Here is a 19,823-nt window from a genome sequence, read left to right as displayed (position 1 = left end):
AAAACGAGATGACGAAATGTCATTTTCCGAAATGACGTCATTTTGATAAGTGTTTACACTGGGGAAGCTGCATTAAAGGAGAGGACAATTAAGGCATTTGGCCTGGTATGCATATTCAACGATATATAATGCACATTATTGCTTAATATCAACACGTATAATCGTATAGTTAGTTAATAAAACGGCTATTATATATAACGGGCGCAGCCATTTTGTACCATCTCAGTGAGTACGCCCTCTGGCGAGCTGGTGGTTAATTAATACTTAACGCGTAACATCAGGAATGAGCCTTAGAACTAGAGGATAATAAATAGTCATACATTGCAATGTTCTGTAATAATACACATCCCAGTAAGCCAGCAATAAGTATATCCAGCACTATATATATTATTTTTCAATACAAAATAAAATACCATTGTCAAAGTGACTACACAACAAGTCGAAAAAATTTACAATGTTTTGCCCATGTATTAACCTACGTACTGAAATGATACACAGAGTGTTTTCTTAGTTAATTGGTCTATGCTGTTAGTTGCTTCTACCTGTGATACCTGATTGGCAGGTGTGTATTTGATTGGTAACCAGACGAGCCAATTAATTGACATTGTCTAGACACAAAAATACATACCGGTATTGTGGAATATTACTTGTCGCCCCTAAAATTGTAATGGACATGGTTTACTACTGTAAATAGTTCTGTAAAGCTATTGATTAAGTAGACTTTTCCATCTAAAACCACAGAACTGACCAATTACATAGTCCCAAAGAAAAGAAAATTATCACTTGGGTATCGTGGGTTGTTATTTTTGCTCCAACATAGCATATCAATAGGCCTAATTAGTGTACATTTTTCCTTTGGATTATTTAACAGAGAAAAATACTATAACCCCATTTTGTTCCGTTAATGCAACTTGAAATATATTTAGTTAAATAGTTTATTATATTATTACGTCATTTATGCTGTTTTAGAAGTTAGGTTGATCAAAGAGAAGCGCCTTGTCAAAAATTACTGCTTTTGTTTACTGTACATACAGGAGATGGTCAGGAGCTGACGTCACTTCGCCCCAAGCTATACCACCGGACGTCACAAAAACAAAACAAAATGGCTGCCCCCAGTTAGCAGGAATAATCATGGTTTTTTATTAACTATAAAATTACGCTTTTTTCATTTGCTAAAGTGTCAGTATATGTTGGTGGTCCAGGTATGCATCTTTCCAACACATAAGGCTCTTGTTTGAGTTGACCCTACCTTTAAATTATGACGTTGCTTCACAAAATTACATCATTCACTGTGCATGTGAAATCATTGTGACACACATGGGTCATACTGGTCATATTTCCTTGAATATCTTGAACTAAATGGATAATAAAAGTTAGTATGGCACACGTATGTCATGATTTCACATGCACAATGAATGACATAATTTTGGGAAACAACGTCAAACATTAAAATTTACTTGTTTCTGAATGTTGCTGCAGTGCAGTAACACTGACTTTGCCACCAACAGACCGTTCAGCCGGCGTGAAAGACATCGTCGGAGACGGCGTCACAAGACTAAAGCCCAGCATCTAACACAAACAGATAAAATATATATATATTAGAAGGATGAAAACATACATCATGGTTAAATACAATGTAATCACAGGAGCCAGCACCCCTATGAGGGGTGAGCAAAACATTCTCGGCTTAACAAGAATTGACTTGCCCTGTCAGTATTCCTGTCCTGGACAGAGAAGCCAGTGAAAGTTGACACCTGTGACCTGACTTTACTTTTGTCAATTTTGACAACTGGGACGAAACATACTTAAAATGTTTATTCTCTCGGCGGATTAATCACTGAGGTCAGTCCCTATTTTGAGATGTTACAATTTGTATGGTCCTGGCAAGAAATTTGCAGGTTTCTGTGCAGGATCCGAACAGCACCTATCGCTCATGCAAACATGTCCAGTTTAAGGGAATCGAATGCTGTGACCAAAAAAAAATATCGAAATAAACTGTGGTTCACAAATTGGGAAACTGTGCACTGAACCCGTGGGCCTAAAACTGCGGTTTTCGGCAACATCGAATAATCGTCCCATCCCTACCGGAAACTATTTTCCTTGTGCCAAATTGTTCATTGCATACAAGTATTTATTGTGTATTGTTGTTTTCTCACACTATGGGCCTAAATGCACAATAAAATATACATATATTAACAATATACATGTACATACATCAGACACATTTAGTTTTTAGTTTTCTTTCTTTTGAGCCCTATTTTGTTCATTTTCAGATGCAAATTGCCAATGATTTATTTTTATTATATGCCAACAAAATTTTATAAAATTCATGGACATTATATCATAGTTTACATTTGCTATCCATATTACACGATGTGCCACCGGTATGATCATGTATGAAGAATGATATCATAAGCAAGACATTTTTAATAGCCGTCTTTAACAAACATATCACAATCGTGTCGATATATTTTAGCCGATTTTAATGCCACTTTCTTATCAAGATATGTCACATCTGGACTTATCCATAACTGCTTTGTCCATCTCTCGAGCAAAGGGGTGTGGTTTGCAATCTGCAAGTTAACGTTTACAGTTTTGTTTTTGTCAATAAAACAACACATGTATGTTGTCATGAGTGGCAGTAGCAGTTATCTGTAGTAAATTCGACCCGCACACCTTATTCGGAACATTTCAGTTCCACATCAAGAGTTTCTGACTGTTGTAAATTTTCGTGATCTGTTTAATCAGTATTCCTCGTAAAATGTCGGCATTTCCAAAACCATAACTTTACACAATCAAAACTATAACTTTCGGTGTATTTAATTATTTTAACGGTGAAATTAATGTACTTTTTCAGGACAACATAAATAAAGGTAGTTTTTCAATTACATTCAAGACCAATTTCGATCTGATTTACCGAGGGGCACTAACGGCAAGAGGGGATGAAATTGGGATGGCTTTACAGCAAACGTAGGGGGGCATGACGGTAACTGCTGTAGTGCCATCGTCTAATTCAATCCATGCAATAGGCTACAAATTTACTTTTGACTCTGGTGTTTTTCTCTCTCCAGCTTCCTCTTTCCACTGTTGTCTGAGTTGAGCAATTGAAGATTTGAGAGCTGGCAATATATCTGTTGATAACTGCAATCTGAAATGGAAATAATTATTTATGTTACCTCGAGATCAGAAAACTAATGTCCAGTCATGCAATATGGGTAAAATGTCACATTATCAGGGCTAGCTCTGGGTTAGCAGAACATTTTATCAAATTATCTACTAAACTTAAACAATGGCAGAAAGCCATTTATTTTCTAACAAAATATCATTTATTCCATGAAATTATTTCACCAAATTAAAATAAAATTTGCAAAATGTTTTTGAAATTCGCAAATGGCGAATTTGTCGAGTGCCAGAGGTAGCCCTGATTATGCAATTCACAAATGTCTAAAGTCACTGTTTTCACAATAAGATGTTTTACTGTTTAAAATGTCTTTGAAATCTAAAAAGAATGTAAACAATTCATTGAAATTTTAAATTATATACCAGTAGCTGCATGACTCCTATTACATGTATGTCCTCTCAAAAAGCCACATTAAAAAATGCAAAACGGTGAACTACTCTCATTTTTCAAATAACCCGGTCTCGTTGTCAGCCTCGATATGCACCAGTTAGGTTTATTATTTATTCATAGGTACTGTGTGAATTAAGTTTACCCGACCTCTCACTAACTACTTTCATTATCCTTGATAACAGAAATAAATGTAAGAACGGCAGATTAAATGTATCACCCTCAAACAACTGCCACCATCAGCATTTAGGAAGTTACATTTTATCTCATCATCCATGACTGTTAATATGGCCCATGGTATTCAAATCCCTAAGTACTAAATGTTTTCTGTAATTCTCTAATGTCCTAAACAGACTTTGATTCCTTCCAGTAAAGCGTATATTCTTTCAGATCCCAAAACTTCATATACGCCATCAGCTTTGTACTGGAATTAAAAATACTGCCGATGTTGTGTTTATTAGAAATAAATCTCACCTGAAGGCTTCTGCATTGGCCAGATAGGCTTGATGTGTGTGAACTTGTGATGTTACTTTTCCTACTTCATTTTCAAAATTAGGCACACCCGCTGCAGGAAATAAACATTTAACAAAATAATAGAACATTGTTTGGCAATGATTTTTTTTTTCTTGCAAATTTTTTTTTTTTCTGAATAATGTATTGTAGACATTCACTAGATCTATATTACTAACTAAAAAGCCAAAATAGCACTGAAATAACAGATACGTGAAATGCTGCCAGGATGGTTACAGCAACTTATGACTGTCATTTTGTTAAACCTGTTTATGTGTATTTCTTCTGTTAAAACCTGTGGTAAAATATGCTTGAATGTTGGGTTTTTTTTAAACATAAGTAAAGTTTAAAATACAGTTATTTCAGTTACTGCTATGCAAAGATAATAGAATGACAGAATAAACAGAGGATATTTCATGTTTTTGTCATGTACGACATACGTATAACTTGAGTTGTAATAGTTCAACAAGTGTGATATTAAGTTGTAGATTTTGCAACACCATACATAAATCATACTGGAGCAAAAAAAAGAAACAGAATTCTGCAGAATTAAGTGTTTTGCCTACCATAAATACATTCGATGTCGCTGACAGCTGCATCCATAGATGTTCATCTCAATGCATGTTTAAAAAAAATTTAATAATAATTATAGTATAAACATTTTTAAAAAAAACATTTTAATTTTTTTCTCCCCACGCATTGTGATGAACATTGATGGGTGCAACTATACAGTTTAACCGGCCTCGGTGGCGTCATGGTTAGGCCATCAGTCTACAGGCTGGTAGGTACTGGGTTCGGATCCCAGTCGAGGCATGGGATTTTTAATCCAGATACCGACTCCAAACCCTGAGTGAGTGCTCCGCAAGGCTCAGTGGGTAGGTGTAAACCACTTGCACCGACCAGTGATCCATAAATGGTTCAACAAAGGCCATGGTTTGTGCTATCCTGCCTGTAGGAAGCGCAAATAAAAGATCCTGGCTGCCTGTCATAAAAGAGTAGCCTATGTGGTGACAGAGGGTTTCCTCTAAAAACAGTTGTCAGAATGGCCATATGTTTGACGGCCAATAGCCGATGATAAGATGAAAAATCAATGCGCTCTAGTGGCGTCGTTAAATAAAACAAACTTTACTATACAGTTTAACCAAGTTTCATTGATGTGACTTATAGTTTGTGAGAAATGGAGCTACACTCAGAACTTCAATGTTGAGCTAAAAGTAAAAGCTACTGTCACTGCTGTCAGAAAAGTAATACGTATATTTCGCCTTTCAACTTCGTAAGGCGAAATAAAACAAGCAATTTTCTATTTATTATCTCATCATTTTAACTTCATTTTTAAACAAATATATAGTAAATGACACCACTACACATTGATTAATTAATCATCGACTATTGGATGTCAAACATTGGGTAATTCTGAGGAAACCTGCTACATTTTTTCTAATGCAGCAAGAGATCTTTTATATGCACTTTCCCACAGACAGGAAAGCACATACCACGGCTTTTGACAAGTTGTGGTGTACTGGTTGGAATGAGAAGGAAAAAAACATATTCACCAATATTTTCAGAGAATAACTTACCCTGGTGCAGTCTCTCAATGTACAGGTGTAAAGAGAGATTCCACAGCTGTATGACGCTCACAAGGTTCAGTTTGCCTCCCTCATATATGTTATCAACATGACGCTGTAAACAACACACACAAACAGGAAAAACACATTATACACATCTCACACTAGAAACATATTGCTAAAAATAAAAATAAGAACAGTAATAGGTAAATATCTGGTTTTTAGTTACAAAAATCATACGATAACATTTTTTGTTTAACAATCAATTAAGAAAATCTGTAAAAACATCTTTGAACTGCGAGGTAAAACTGATCTTGAAATGAGCTCCGTGGTCTAGTGGATAAGCTGCTGAACAATCAAGCTGACGACAGTGGTTCAAATCCCATCAAAGCTGGCTCACACTTTCATTCACCTTTCTCATCTATCACCCACTGCTTATCATTCTGATTATCTTAATATAAAAAACTTTCCAATTTCTCCCGCGATTTCAATCTGTTTTGACACTTTCTGAACAGTATTCTCCGACTCTTTCTTCTGAGCTGTCCACACCATCGCCTACCTGTCTCAACTTCCTCCACGGGTGCAGACTCTGTATATTTCCCTGCACCCACCTGGCATCCTCGTCCTCTGTTGCTAATAAAGCTGGTCTGACTCACGACACTAACTAACGACTGCCGGTAGTAGGGGTGTATAGTAGGTGGTTACAAGTGCCTCTTAACAATGCCAGCTGTAGCTAGTGAACACTCCCCAAAGTGGTCAGACTAAGCCCACAGCTAAAACCTGATGGGGAATGGCAGGTGTGTGGCACAGATTGTCACAGGAGACAAGCACCTGTCATGGATGGAGACAAGTACTGGAATTTGGAGGTGGACAGCGAAAGAAGTTGAAAGATAGGAGTTGCCAGATCAGAAAGAAATGAGACAGAATTCAAAGGAGAGAAAGGAAAGGGGGCAGTGGGATTATACAAAAAAAAATTATTTAAAAAATGAAAACTGGTCTTGAAACATTTCAGTTCATATTGTAGAGTAAAGTGAAAAATGGCCTGCACATTGGTGATGATCAATTTGCAAGAAGATGATTTAAATCGTGTTTTGGGGTGTTACCATATGCACTACCTGCATTAGTCCCAGGGGTTCTAGAATATGGTAATCTAATGTCCAAGGTTTTTTATACTCAGGTCACCAAATAATTGACCAGTGAATTTTGTTTTGTTTAATCCAATGCTATGACAATACAAAAAAAAAAAATATATATCTACAAGTCACTCTGTTTGATTTGCTTTCTTTCACATGCAACATTTTTACTAACAAATATTCGCTACCAGTAATCTGTGATCCATTTGTGATATTAATATACCTACTGATATAACTTTATTCTGTCTAATTAAACTGTAAGCATTGTAAACAAAATGTTTCTAATTATTTTGCGTCATTATTTTATTTACACTGGCATTCAATATTAATATACCGGCCTCGGTGGCGTCGTGGTTAGGCCATCGGTCAACAGGCTGGTAGGTACTGGGATCCACTTGCACCGACCAGTGATCCATAACTGGTTCAACAAAGGCCATGGTTTGTGCTATCCTGTCTGTGGGAAGCGCAAATAAAAGATCCCTTGCTGCTAATCGGAAGAGTAGCCCATGTAGTGGCGACAGCGGGTTTCCTCTCAAAATCTGTGTGGTACTTAACCATATGTCTGACGCCATATAACCGTAAAATAATGTGTTGAGTGCGTTGTTAAATAAAACATTACTTTCTTTCTTTCTTTCAATATTAATACTCTAATGCAACATAAGCATAATGTAAAACAATCACAAGCTTTTTAAGGTTGAATATCACCTCCACTTTTGCGAAACTTATTTATTAATTTTAATTTTGTCTAAAAAATAGATTTTAACAATATCTGATGAAATTACAAAAATATTACATTAAAAAAAATTGGTTTCAATTGTGTTTCTCATTTTATTACTAATTTGTGGGTGAAAATGTGTGTTTTAAATTGTAATACAATGGATTTTTCTTTAGTTTTTTTGTAGAGAGTTCCCATTCTCATATAAATAAATAGTATATACTCATTTATAAGTACTAACAAAATCTGTATCACACATTGTGTAATGAAACGTTATTTACTTTCATTAACTTGTTTTTATTTTATCAACCGATTGATTACCCTTTCAATGAGAACTCGGTACCAGACTACTCAACATAACTTTGCAACTGCCTAAATTCCATTAGGCTATGGACTAAAACAAAATGCTTTGATATGTTCCCAGTCATATATATCTTATTTCTGGCTTATATGCACCTCAGTTGTCTGTCCCCAAAAGTGGTTTAACGGCTAGTGTGATAACACGGATATCTCACCCGGTGGATTTCTTCCTCACACTCCCTCAATAGCAGGTCTGGAACCCGGACGTTAAACTCAGCGCAGTCGATCTCGTACTTCTGTAGCGTCTCATCCAGAATGGACTCGATGATCTTACGCTCACGGGTCACTTTGCTGTAGTCCGACACTTGTCTCCACATGTCTTGTACCTGGCAAATGTTAAATATTGAAAAAGAAAAATCAGGTTGTTTCTTCTTTTCTTGAGGTCAGTGGTATAAAGCACTCGCGTGATGCATGGTTTGTCTGGGATCGATCCATGTCGGTGGGCCTATTAGGCTATTTCTCGTTCCAGCCAGTGTATATCGAATGGTGTATTAAAGGCTGTGGTATGTGCTATCGTGTTTATGGGATAGTGTATATAAAAGATCCCTTGCTACTGTTGGAAAAACATAGTGTGTTTCTTCTCTAAGACTATATGTCAAAATATCAAATGAATTTCTTGAATTCTTAAACTGCTCTCTCTCTCTCTGACCTATTTACATCCCTTCCTTTTCAATTTTAAGACAATTCTGATGGACAGAGGCTTTAAAAATAAGGATTAAAAGATAAAATGCTGCAGGCTCAAACAGATATACAAATGATGGCTAAGATATTTTAGATAAATGATAGATGATGGCTATGTTAAGTTAACATATAAAGTTTGTTTTGCTTAACCACACCACTAGAGCACATAAGTTAAACATTTGTTACATGCCATGTATAAAATATAAATTAAAAAATTAAACTAAACAGAAAATGTGAAGAACGAACCTTGTGAAGTCTCTGAGCACGTCTGACAGACCTCGAGTCGAGATCAAAAGCACTTGAATTTCGTTTTTTTCTTGAAGGACTGACAGAAAGCAGAAAATAAAATCAAAATCAAATTAAACTTTGCCTTTTAACCGTATTCAGGCCCTAATCTAGAATTGAAAAAGTAGAAGTGACTTCTCCCTTCCTAAAAGAAAGGGCAGAAGTTTGATAAAAAGTGAACATTTATCAGTACATTTCGTGATGTTTTGTCAGTTTCCGCATTCAATCGGAAAAACTCTAAATTTTACACTCTATTCTAATCATAATATTTCCATATACAATACTACTTTCGGTAATAAAATTTAAACAAAACTGTTGTATGTTTTATTAAAAATGTGATATTATTAAGTAGTTGATACTTTACCGTTATGTTAAAATTAAAGTATAATTAGTATTTTCTTGCATTACTTAAATGAATGTGGCCGAGGATTAACAATGCTTGACTGGTCACAGCACATGGTGTGACATGTGTCGCTTTGAAAAACAATAGCCCGGTTTACAGGTGTCTGATGTATCTGGAGAATGTCAACATTAAACTTCGACATTCAAACAGAAACTGCCATGATTATTAACATTTGTTGGTTGATTTTGATAATAAATTGAACAAGGTAAAACACTACAGTGCGCGTGCGTATAAACCATTTCTTGTTAATATGTCAGTTCACGTTTACTCGAGGATACAGTCTGGTGCCAAAGTAAAAACACCGTCCGACATACGGCGACAAGGTGCCAAGTGAGCTATGACAATAAACTATGACGTCTGTTGTGTGATTTTGTTTTTTAAATCGGACTAGGTCCAGAATATTATGGCGACTTCGACTTCTCACTACTGCTAATAACTTGGTGACATGAGCTGACTTCGACTTCTCACTACTGCTAATAACTTGGTGACATGAGCTGACTTCGACTTCTCACTACTGCTAATAACTTGGTGACATGAGCTGACTTCGACTTCTCACTACTGCTAATAACTTGGTGACATGAGCTGACTTCGACTTCTCACTACTGCTAATAACTTGGTGACATGAGCTGACTTCGACTTCTCACTACTGCTAATAACTTGGTGACATGAGTTGACTTCGACTTCTCACTACTGCTAATAACTTGGTGACATGAGCTGACTTCGACTTCTCACTACTGCTAATAACTTGGTGACATGAGCTGACTTCGACTTCTCACTACTGCTAATAACTTGGTGACATGAGCTGACTTCGACTTCTCACTACTGCTAATAACTTGGTGACATGAGCTGACTTTTGGCGGAAAAAAATGCTCATTTCGTCGGTAAGGTTAGAGCTTGCTTATTCCGTATAGAAATGCATTTTTCTTTTCAAAGTTTAATTGTTAAATCCAAAAAACAATATTTTGTTTTTTAATTATTATCATTATTAATCAGTGTAAATATACACTAAACTAAGCAAGCAAATTTATACGTCAACCATGAACTAGCAGTAATATTTTTTTTATTTATTATAATTAATATTATGCGACCATTAAAATAATTCACTATATGTTTATTAATGCTATATGTTTATATAATGCTTGCCAAATGAGATGTGTACTGTGTATATTCCAGTTCATGTAATCTGTGGTTTTTCTTACCTTATAATGAATGAAAGTAAATTATGTTTACTAATGCTGAACCCTTTAAATATCCAAGATTATACCAAGTTTATAATCAAGGCTAAAAATAAATTTTATATTCACTTTTAACATTACTGTTTATATAAATAGATGTGTATTATGTGGATGGCGGATGATTACACAGCATAGACTGCAGGTTCAGTGTACCCAGAGCTTGGGTGATACTGAGATAGCTCAACTGACAGCAAGCGTGGAACACAGCCCTCTCAAGTAGTCCCATAGTGAAATGGAAATACTGCGGCTTTACCATTCATCTCATCATCATTCATATTTATAATGTAAAAAAAAAAAATAAGTTGTCTTGTTCTCTGTGTTAAATGTTTGTGGCGTAAAAAAAATTTTTTAAATACTGAACTAGTCTTGAGGGATACATTTTTCAGTCTCACAAGACAGTGAACATAACGTGGTAACAAATTACCTTCCCCTGGCTGCGTCTTTCTCCACTGAAATCTGCTGAAGTTCTCGCACTTCACGCTCCAGATCTCTGATCAACTTTGTTAACTTTCTGTCCTCCTTCACTAGTTCACTGGAAAGTCCAACGAACAGTGTTAGCATGTACATGTCTCTGTCAGAGCTAATGCTGCAGTTCTAAATAGTCAAATTATAATGTAACCACATAGTTGGCTTTATTACTCATATGGTTAATAAATATCTTGGTTCATATCAAAGTTTTACGTCCCATTAGAACCGTAAATGGGGCGTAACACTTCAACATCATCAACTGGTGCACTACAACCTTACCAGGGACTATATCTTTTAAGCTATCTTAGTGCTACAATATCATAAAATCATCATAAGCTATGATGTGTGCTGTGGTGATATCAAAGCCTACAATGGTTTTACGATATCGTAGCACTAAGATAGTTTCAAAAATTTCTAGCCTGAATGTCAACCAAACGAGAACAGTGATATAAACTCAAATTAAAATATGGGTAGTAAATAGGACAATACGCTTGCTACCACTTCATACTGTGTTGATGTCCCTCGTCAAATAATGTTTATTGTCACTCGCTAAAGCTTGTAACAATTGAAAATTATTTCACTCAGGACTTGGGACATACACAATATAAAATGGAAGCTTGTTTAATATTCTATAATTATTGCATACTGAGAAGGGCAAAATTTTTGCTCAGTCAGTAGAGTGCCTGCCTGAAGTGCTTGAGCCAGACTCATTAGCTTTTCCTTTGTCCAAAGAAGTGCCCAATGACTCGCATATCAAAGTCTGTAGTATGTGCCGTCCTGCCTGTGGGTAAAAGATCCAGACCTCACTGTGAAAAAAATAAGGTCAGTGATTAACTGCTCTCCTATCTTAGATTATAGGGGGCTACTCTTTTTTTTTAAATGCAAGTGCTAAAAAAGACCACAGGCATAACATATCTACCAGTGGAGTTTGACAAACACCTACTTGAAGTGTTAAAAAAGACAAAAGGCATAACATATCTACCAGTGGAGTTTGACAAACACCTACTTGAAGTGCTAAAAAAGACCACAGGCATAACATATCTACCAGTGGAGTTTGACAAACACCTACTTGAAGTGCTAAAAAAGACCACAGGCATAACATATCTACCAGTGGAGTTTGACAAACACCTACTTGAAGTGTTAAAAAAGACCACAGGCATAACATATCTACCAGTGGAGTTTGACAAACACCTACTTGAAGTGTTAAAAAAGACCACAGGCATAACATATCTACCAGTGGAGTTTGACAAACACCTACTTGAAGTGTTAAAAAAGACCACAGGCGTAACATATCTACCAGTGGAGTTTGACAAACACCTACTTGAAGTGCTAAAAAAGACCACAGGCGTAACATATCTACCAGTGGAGTTTGACAAACACCTACTTGAAGTGCTAAAAAAGACCACAGGCGTAACATATCTACCAGTGGAGTTTGACAAACACCTACTTGAAGTGTTAAAAAAGACCACAGGCGTAACATATCTACCAGTGGAGTTTGACAAACACCTACTTGAAGTGCTAAAAAAGACCACAGGCGTAACATATCTACCAGTGGAGTTTGACAAACACCTATTTGAAGTGCTAAAAAAGACCACAGGCGTAACATATCTACCAGTGGAGTTTGACAAACACCTACTTGAAGTGTTAAAAAAGACCACAGGCGTAACATATCTACCAGTGGAGTTTGACAAACACCTACTTGAAGTGTTAAAAAAGACCACAGGCGTAACATATCTACCAGTGGAGTTTGACAAACACCTACTTGAAGTGCTAAAAAAGACCACAGGCGTAACATATCTACCAGTGGAGTTTGACAAACACCTACTTGAAGTGCTAAAAAAGACCACAGGCGTAACATATCTACCAGTGGAGTTTGACAAACACCTACTTGAAGTGCTAAAAAAGACCACAGGCGTAACATATCTACCAGTGGAGTTTGACAAACACCTACTTGAAGTGCTAAAAAAGACCACAGGCGTAACATATCTACCAGTGGAGTTTGACAAACACCTACTTGAAGTGCTAAAAAAGACCACAGGCGTAACATATCTACCAGTGGAGTTTGACAAACACCTACTTGAAGTGCTAAAAAAGACCACAGGCGTAACATATCTACCAGTGGAGTTTGACAAACACCTACTTGAAGTGATAAAAAAGACCACAGGCGTAACATATCTACCAGTGGAGTTTGACAAACACCTACTTGAAGTGCTAAAAAAGACCACAGGCGTAACATATCTACCAGTGGAGTTTGACAAACACCTACTTGAAGTGCTAAAAAAGACCACAGGCGTAACATATCTACCAGTGGAGTTTGACAAACACCTACTTGAAGTGCTAAAAAAGACCAGACAGGCGTAACATATCTACCAGTGGAGTTTGACAAACACCTACTTGAAGTGCTAAAAAAGACCACAGGCGTAACATATCTACCAGTGGAGTTTGACAAACACCTACTTGAAGTGCTAAAAAAGACCACAGGCGTAACATATCTACCAGTGGAGTTTGACAAACACCTACTTGAAGTGCTAAAAAAGACCACAGGCGTAACATATCTACCAGTGGAGTTTGACAAACACCTACTTGAAGTGCTAAAAAAGACCACAGGCGTAACATATCTACCAGTGGAGTTTGACAAACACCTACTTGAAGTGCTAAAAAAGACCACAGGCGTAACATATCTACCAGTGGAGTTTGACAAACACCTACTTGAAGTGCTAAAAAAGACCACAGGCGTAACATATCTACCAGTGGAGTTTGACAAACACCTACTTGAAGTGCTAAAAAAGACCACAGGCGTAACATATCTACCAGTGGAGTTTGACAAACACCTACTTGAAGTGATAGCTTCGCTGTTGCTCAGCTTTGATGGATGTCTGTAGGTGGTCTAGAAAGCGCTGTCGGTGTCGAATGGCTCCACACTGCAACATTCTGGCAGTGACGTCATGCAGGGGCAGGTTCTGTCGGTTCAGCGGTGGGAAATGTATCATGTCCTTGTCGTGATGTCCTGCACAAACAAACATTTAATGCCATTCTTCGATGTGGTTCGGCCACATACAAAATATATTATTCAACCATTTTATAATTAAATTTAAGTTACATTCATTGCAATATAACGTCATCCCATTGGTCCAGACGTAGCAACGGGAGTTTATTCAGATCTCAATGAATGTAAAAAGTATGTTGTCAGGGAAATCCATACCTGATGACGTCATTTTACATTGGTAATTTGTCTTACTGAGCGTTATTGTTTTAACAAAAAAATTTATTCAAAATAAAATATGAACTTTTAATGTTATTATAAGTATGTGTATTTCAAATTTAACTGTAAGTAAATATTGTGTGTTATTTCTTTTACATTCATCTGGGTATGAAAAAAAAAAATTATCCACTAACTTATGTGAAACTTGTTTTCAATAGCTATTTTAGATTACAATTATTCCAGCTTTCTGAAAATGGAAACGTCATGCACCCAATTTATTCGTATTTAAATAAGATGCAAAGTGATGTCATTAGAATACTGACATCATTCCAATTCAAAATTAGCTGTATTATTACAATGCTTCGTCACATTAAAATAAAAACCTGTCTATTTACTTTGATCTAGGATCAGGCGGGCAGGACATAACCCAGTGGTAAAGCGCTTGGTTGATACGCTGTCAGTCTAGGATTGATCCCCGTCATTGGGCTATTACTTCTTCCAGCCAGAGCACCACAACTGGTATATCAAAGGTCGTGGTTTGTGCTATCCTGTCTGTGGGATGGTGCATATAAAAGATCCTTTACTACCAACAGAAAAATGTAGGTTCTCGAAGACAATATGGTAAAATTACCAAATGCTTGACATCCAATAGCTGATGATTAATAAATCAATGCACTCTAGTGGTGTCGTTAAATAAAACAAACTTTGATCCAGGATCAAAACAGTTCAGAGTTGTATACTGACCAGACATTGCACTTTACATATCGGCATGTTATATTTTTAATAATTTTAGACAAAATATTAATTTAAATAACAAAATTGTCTTAAAAGATGAAAAATTAAAAGTACCATTAATCAAATATATCATATTAAAAATTACTGTTAGATATGTTATATTTATTGTGTACAAAACAAAAACAAGAGATTGAAATGTGACTGTAGAAGACCATAAGAGTAACAACTGACTTGTAAGAAAAGATATCATACATGCTACTATTACTGCATAGAGTTTTTCTAGAGAGTACATGTATGTCATGACAGAAAAAAACAACCATTAAAAGAACAGTTTTTGAGTGGCCCAAAATGTCTATTGATGGAAAAGAAAAAATATGCATAATCAGTGTTCCTACGAGAAAGAAATATTTGGGTATGAAGTTATGGAAGTGAATGCAACCACAGTCAACAGAAGATACAGGGGATTCCCTCAGAAAGAAAATGGGTTACGTTTAGGGTTAAGAAAATCATACAGTAATGATAAGAGTAATTAATTTTGTCAAAACATGAACTTAAAAAACAAATCTGCAAAAACTTTTGGGTATGGCATCATACCCATTTTACCCTCTGGCAGAAACCCTGATAATATTCACAATGTGAGACAAAACATGGCCAGGGCAATTGTAGAGATTGACTTTTGGAAAACAAAAATAATCCAAAAGCGTGTTAAGAAAAGACTATCTGATTCCTCCCACCCCACACCCCACACCCCACCCCCCAACAAATCACTGCTAGCAAGGACACAACAAAGGAAAAAGTATGGAGTCTGTTTGTGTCAAAAAGGAATCTATAAATTGCAATTTAACTCTATAATTAATCAATTTAAAAATTTGTATAACAACTGTGAATATTCACTTTTAAACCCATACCAAAGTAAATATAATTTTTGGGGAAAAACATCTATGTAAAAAAAGGTTTCTTAATAAATTACCATTAAATTATAGATTAAATATCATTTTTAATATAGGGTGAAGACAAACTGCTTTGTCACTGAAGTAATCAATAATTCAGTATACAGAGACTAATACACAAAACTTCACATACATTGTTTTCACTTCCTTTTTATTGCACATGTTTATTTTGTGCAAGAATATATACCACAAGACCATGTAAGTGGTTGAGTGGTATGTTCCTGAGCAAAATAAACAAGTGCAATAAATAGGAAGTGTAAAAAACGTATGTGAAGTTCTGTATTTATTACATACTTTCTGTTATTTTTACAAAAACAGTTTTTAATTTAACATCATAACTACACTCTCTTAAATATATTAATCAATCCTCCTTTCGTGGATTTACTTAACGTTAAGAATCGTGTAATGTTTCAAATATGATGTGACGTAATTTGTGAATCAGACCAATCGTCCGCCATCTTTGACAGGATCAGTCTTTCATATACATATTTAAGATACAAAATGGTGTTTTTTCTTCAAAAAATTATTATATTTCTAATATTATTGTTTAGTTGGCAACATACATCATTGAACTGTAAAGTAATGTCATAATTAATTATGCTAATATACAATTAACTAAATTTGTAAACAAAACATTTAGCATACCCTCCTCCCAAGCAGAACTATTCTGCCAATAGCACACCGATACCCAGCCATGCTTAACAACAATGGATTGACAGGCCATCGCTGGGTATTGTGGAATCGACACCAAATTATAAAACAAAAGAACTGCTTACAGGGATTGCTATGGAAAGGGATGAACGGATTATGAGTTCCAAGTGACACGACAGAGCAGCTTTGGGAAACTGTTAGGTCGTAATTGGGAAAAAGTTTAGTATTGGATTGGGAATATTCATTAGGGGAAAATGTATGGTAGATTATACCCTGCCATATGACAGTGAATAACAGTCACTGGAACCACAGAATGTTTTCTTTTCTTGTGTGTGGGGGGTGGGGGGGCTGGGATTAAACATGCATTAATGAGTTTATTTTCTGCTGTCCAGTGAATAATTTTACAACTTGTGTGCAGTGATATGTTGTTAGGTTGAATTGTTTATTTTCCTTTTTTGATTTATCATGGGTCCTGGATTATTTTTGATGGAATGGAAGACATTAACATTGCGATTACAATTACGGTATTTGTAATACTCAAGAAGAAAAAAAATGAAAAAGAAAAGCACAAGTCTATTCACTGACATTATTGAAATCAATACCACGTACAACCAGCCAAAAGATGACTTAGTACTAGATATTTATATGACTTTTAACTTTATTCACTATACAGTCACATAAAGAATAATCAACTCGTTCCCGTATGAGACTGTTTATATTACAACGAGTGTGTTATAAACAGTCTCACACGGAACGAGTATAGTATTTTACTTATTACACTGTACATCAATGGATTTTTTTTTAGCACATAATTACTTCAAAATAACTAAACAAGACATGAAAATGCACAGATTAAAGACTGGGGAAAACATTATGTCATATTGTGGTCACTTTCAGTTAGCTTTTTATCAATGAAACTTTGCATTCCTACGCCACACATTTATTAATTAAATGTACACAAACATTATAATAAACATATTCAAGGTTAAACAAAATTATTAAAATATATATTTTATTAAATTATGCTGCTAAAATTAATTATAAAAACTGACAGCAAGGATTTTCCCTCAATATAAAAATAGGATGATGGGCACACTTTTTGCATGAAAATCTATACAGTGTTGTATTGTGTGAACTCTCAAAAGAAGTATTTCACAATGTGAAGAGATGATAAACATCACATGGGTATCTCTTCCACCACAGTGTAATAAATGCCAATTCATTGGTTCCCCTTCAACACAAACAGACTATAAGAAGGTCACCCATTTGTTATGATCTTGAGCTTACCACATTCCTTCCTAATAACCAGCAGCAGGACGTACGTTGAGAAGTCGCCCAGGAGCTCGTAGAACTTGTCTCCCCCTGGAGACAGCAGCATGGATGCGGGAACACGGGTTAGATTGGAGTCAGGTTCTTCCTATAACAAGTACAGTTTGTGTTTAATCACACCACTAGAGCACACTAATTGATACTAGTAGCTTTCTTCTTGTTAGTGAGATCGCTAGCTGAACATTTGATGATTATATATTTGAGGTGTCGGATAGACAGAAGACAGAAATCGGGTTATGCAAAATTTTAGCCAGCTGCAAATTTTATTAGTCAACCGACAGCACGATCCAAGAGTATTTTGAACACATGGAAGCCTCCACACCATAACATTCTTTCCATATTGGCTGAAATCTATGTCGACGATTTTCCTGGCATTTAATAATTCTTTTTTGTACCACTTATAACATTAAATCTGTCCAACTCAGACTTCTGCTTATCTCCCCTGCTAAAATAACGTATTGGATTTCGGGACATAGGCGTATTATGTTATAGACTGATCAAAACTCGCATTCGAGCCCTATGTATGTATAGAACAAAAGCAAGTAACTCTAATTTTAACTTTTTTGTACACAATTGCAATTTGTCGGCTATTTCTGTAATTGGTTAGTAGACAAGTGATCGTTACATACACTAACAAGATAGTGAAGTGCATTGATAGAAACATGTTTATTTTTTGAGGGAATGCGAAATAAATATTTTACAGATAAGTAAAGCTGTTTTATTGAGAATTTAATTGCTCGACTGTCATACTGCACTTGCCCCGGGTGTCAGACAATGGTATTTTTAACTCCTGAAGCACTCTACTGACTGAGTCAGATCAACCCTCATACAACAGAAAACAATTAAGTATATTAGCATTTCTACAGTGAAACAATACATTCATCTAATAAAGATAACACCTGTAACAAAAACTAATGAAATAGTGAATTTCAAACGGCACTTTTGATGACAATTTATCGTCTACAAAACCACTGAGTCAATCAAATCTTACCTTTTGAATGTTAGTGAGCCAGCTGTTGCAAACTTTGCGAAATTGTGCTTCTTCTTTCTTGCTTTTGATTGGCCAACAATCTCTACGAAATCAAACGAAATTGATTTTTTTTTTTTTTTAAATCATTTGTAAATTAACTTTAATAATACTATATGAAAAATAGTTTACAAAACCCAATTTCTGTTACAGAGTCCATTACAAAACATTGTGTAACAGTACCCAAGTATAGGGCTATTTCAAAATACAGTCAAACTTCGATAACTCCACCTTCGATCTCTCAAAAATTTCAATCTCTCGACTTGAAAGCGACGGTCCCAGCCGAATTGCTATACAAACTAGTAATAACGACCTTCGAAAACTCAAAATTCGAACACTCAATAACCTTGATCTCTCGACATAATTCTTTAGTCCCGCCATAAAGATTTAATTGTTTATGCATCTCAAAAACTTGACGTGTGTGGATTGATCAAACTGTCTTTGCTGGTAGTATTTTAAAAACGACTGACTTGTCAATCAAGTCAATCAGACGAAGCGCGCCTGACTTGGGTGGTCTGGGCTGTCGAGGATTAAGGTGATAAATTACAGAATAATAGATCGCCGGCTACGCGGAACGCACTGATCCTGTGTTTGGGTGTCGGTGTTCGTAAATATTATATTATTATATTACCTCATGTACCATGTATATGGTCTGAGTGAATAAAGAATTGAATTGAATTGAATTGTTTGTACATGGCGTCATACATAATTCAGATACAGTCTGGTTAACTTCAAAAAGCACTTGTAATAATTGTTAGCGCTTTTTTAATAAATAAATGTTAGTTCCTGATTTGCATTAGTGCTTTTTAATGATTTTTCTTATTTAAAATGATAAAAATGATTAAAATAATTTTGTGAACAAATCTACTGAGTGTTATTCGGCATTCAGTGTTTTATTGGTTAGTTACGTTCCACCATGTTTTGACATCTGCAAAATACACCAACGTTCATTATATCATTTACTTACTTTTACAATATAAGCAAAATAAGTGTATCACAGGAGTCG

At 35.6% G+C, this 19,823-nt stretch overlaps 1 protein-coding gene across 1 annotated transcript in view; it reads right to left on the bottom strand.

Moving 5' to 3' along the window:
* Positions 1 to 19,823, bottom strand: part of LOC121383147 — a 45,001-nt gene that overhangs the window by 14,221 nt on the left and 10,957 nt on the right. Inside the window, exons 4-13 of the mRNA XM_041512975.1 lie at positions 18,782 to 18,863; positions 17,749 to 17,878; positions 13,759 to 13,930; positions 10,880 to 10,987; positions 8,779 to 8,857; positions 8,007 to 8,177; positions 5,656 to 5,758; positions 4,043 to 4,133; positions 3,043 to 3,148; positions 1,458 to 1,569 (exon numbers count right to left, since the gene is read on the bottom strand). Coding sequence (XP_041368909.1) covers positions 1,458 to 1,569; positions 3,043 to 3,148; positions 4,043 to 4,133; positions 5,656 to 5,758; positions 8,007 to 8,177; positions 8,779 to 8,857; positions 10,880 to 10,987; positions 13,759 to 13,930; positions 17,749 to 17,878; positions 18,782 to 18,863 — 1,154 coding nt within the window. The remainder of the gene's footprint in view (positions 1 to 1,457; positions 1,570 to 3,042; positions 3,149 to 4,042; positions 4,134 to 5,655; positions 5,759 to 8,006; positions 8,178 to 8,778; positions 8,858 to 10,879; positions 10,988 to 13,758; positions 13,931 to 17,748; positions 17,879 to 18,781; positions 18,864 to 19,823) is intronic.

Source organism: Gigantopelta aegis, chromosome 2, assembly GCF_016097555.1.
Source record: "Gigantopelta aegis isolate Gae_Host chromosome 2, Gae_host_genome, whole genome shotgun sequence".
Taxonomy (NCBI): Eukaryota; Metazoa; Mollusca; class Gastropoda; order Neomphalida; family Peltospiridae; genus Gigantopelta; species Gigantopelta aegis.
The sequence above is the reverse complement of the archived record's forward strand: the minus strand, read 5'-3'. Positions and strand labels throughout refer to the sequence as shown.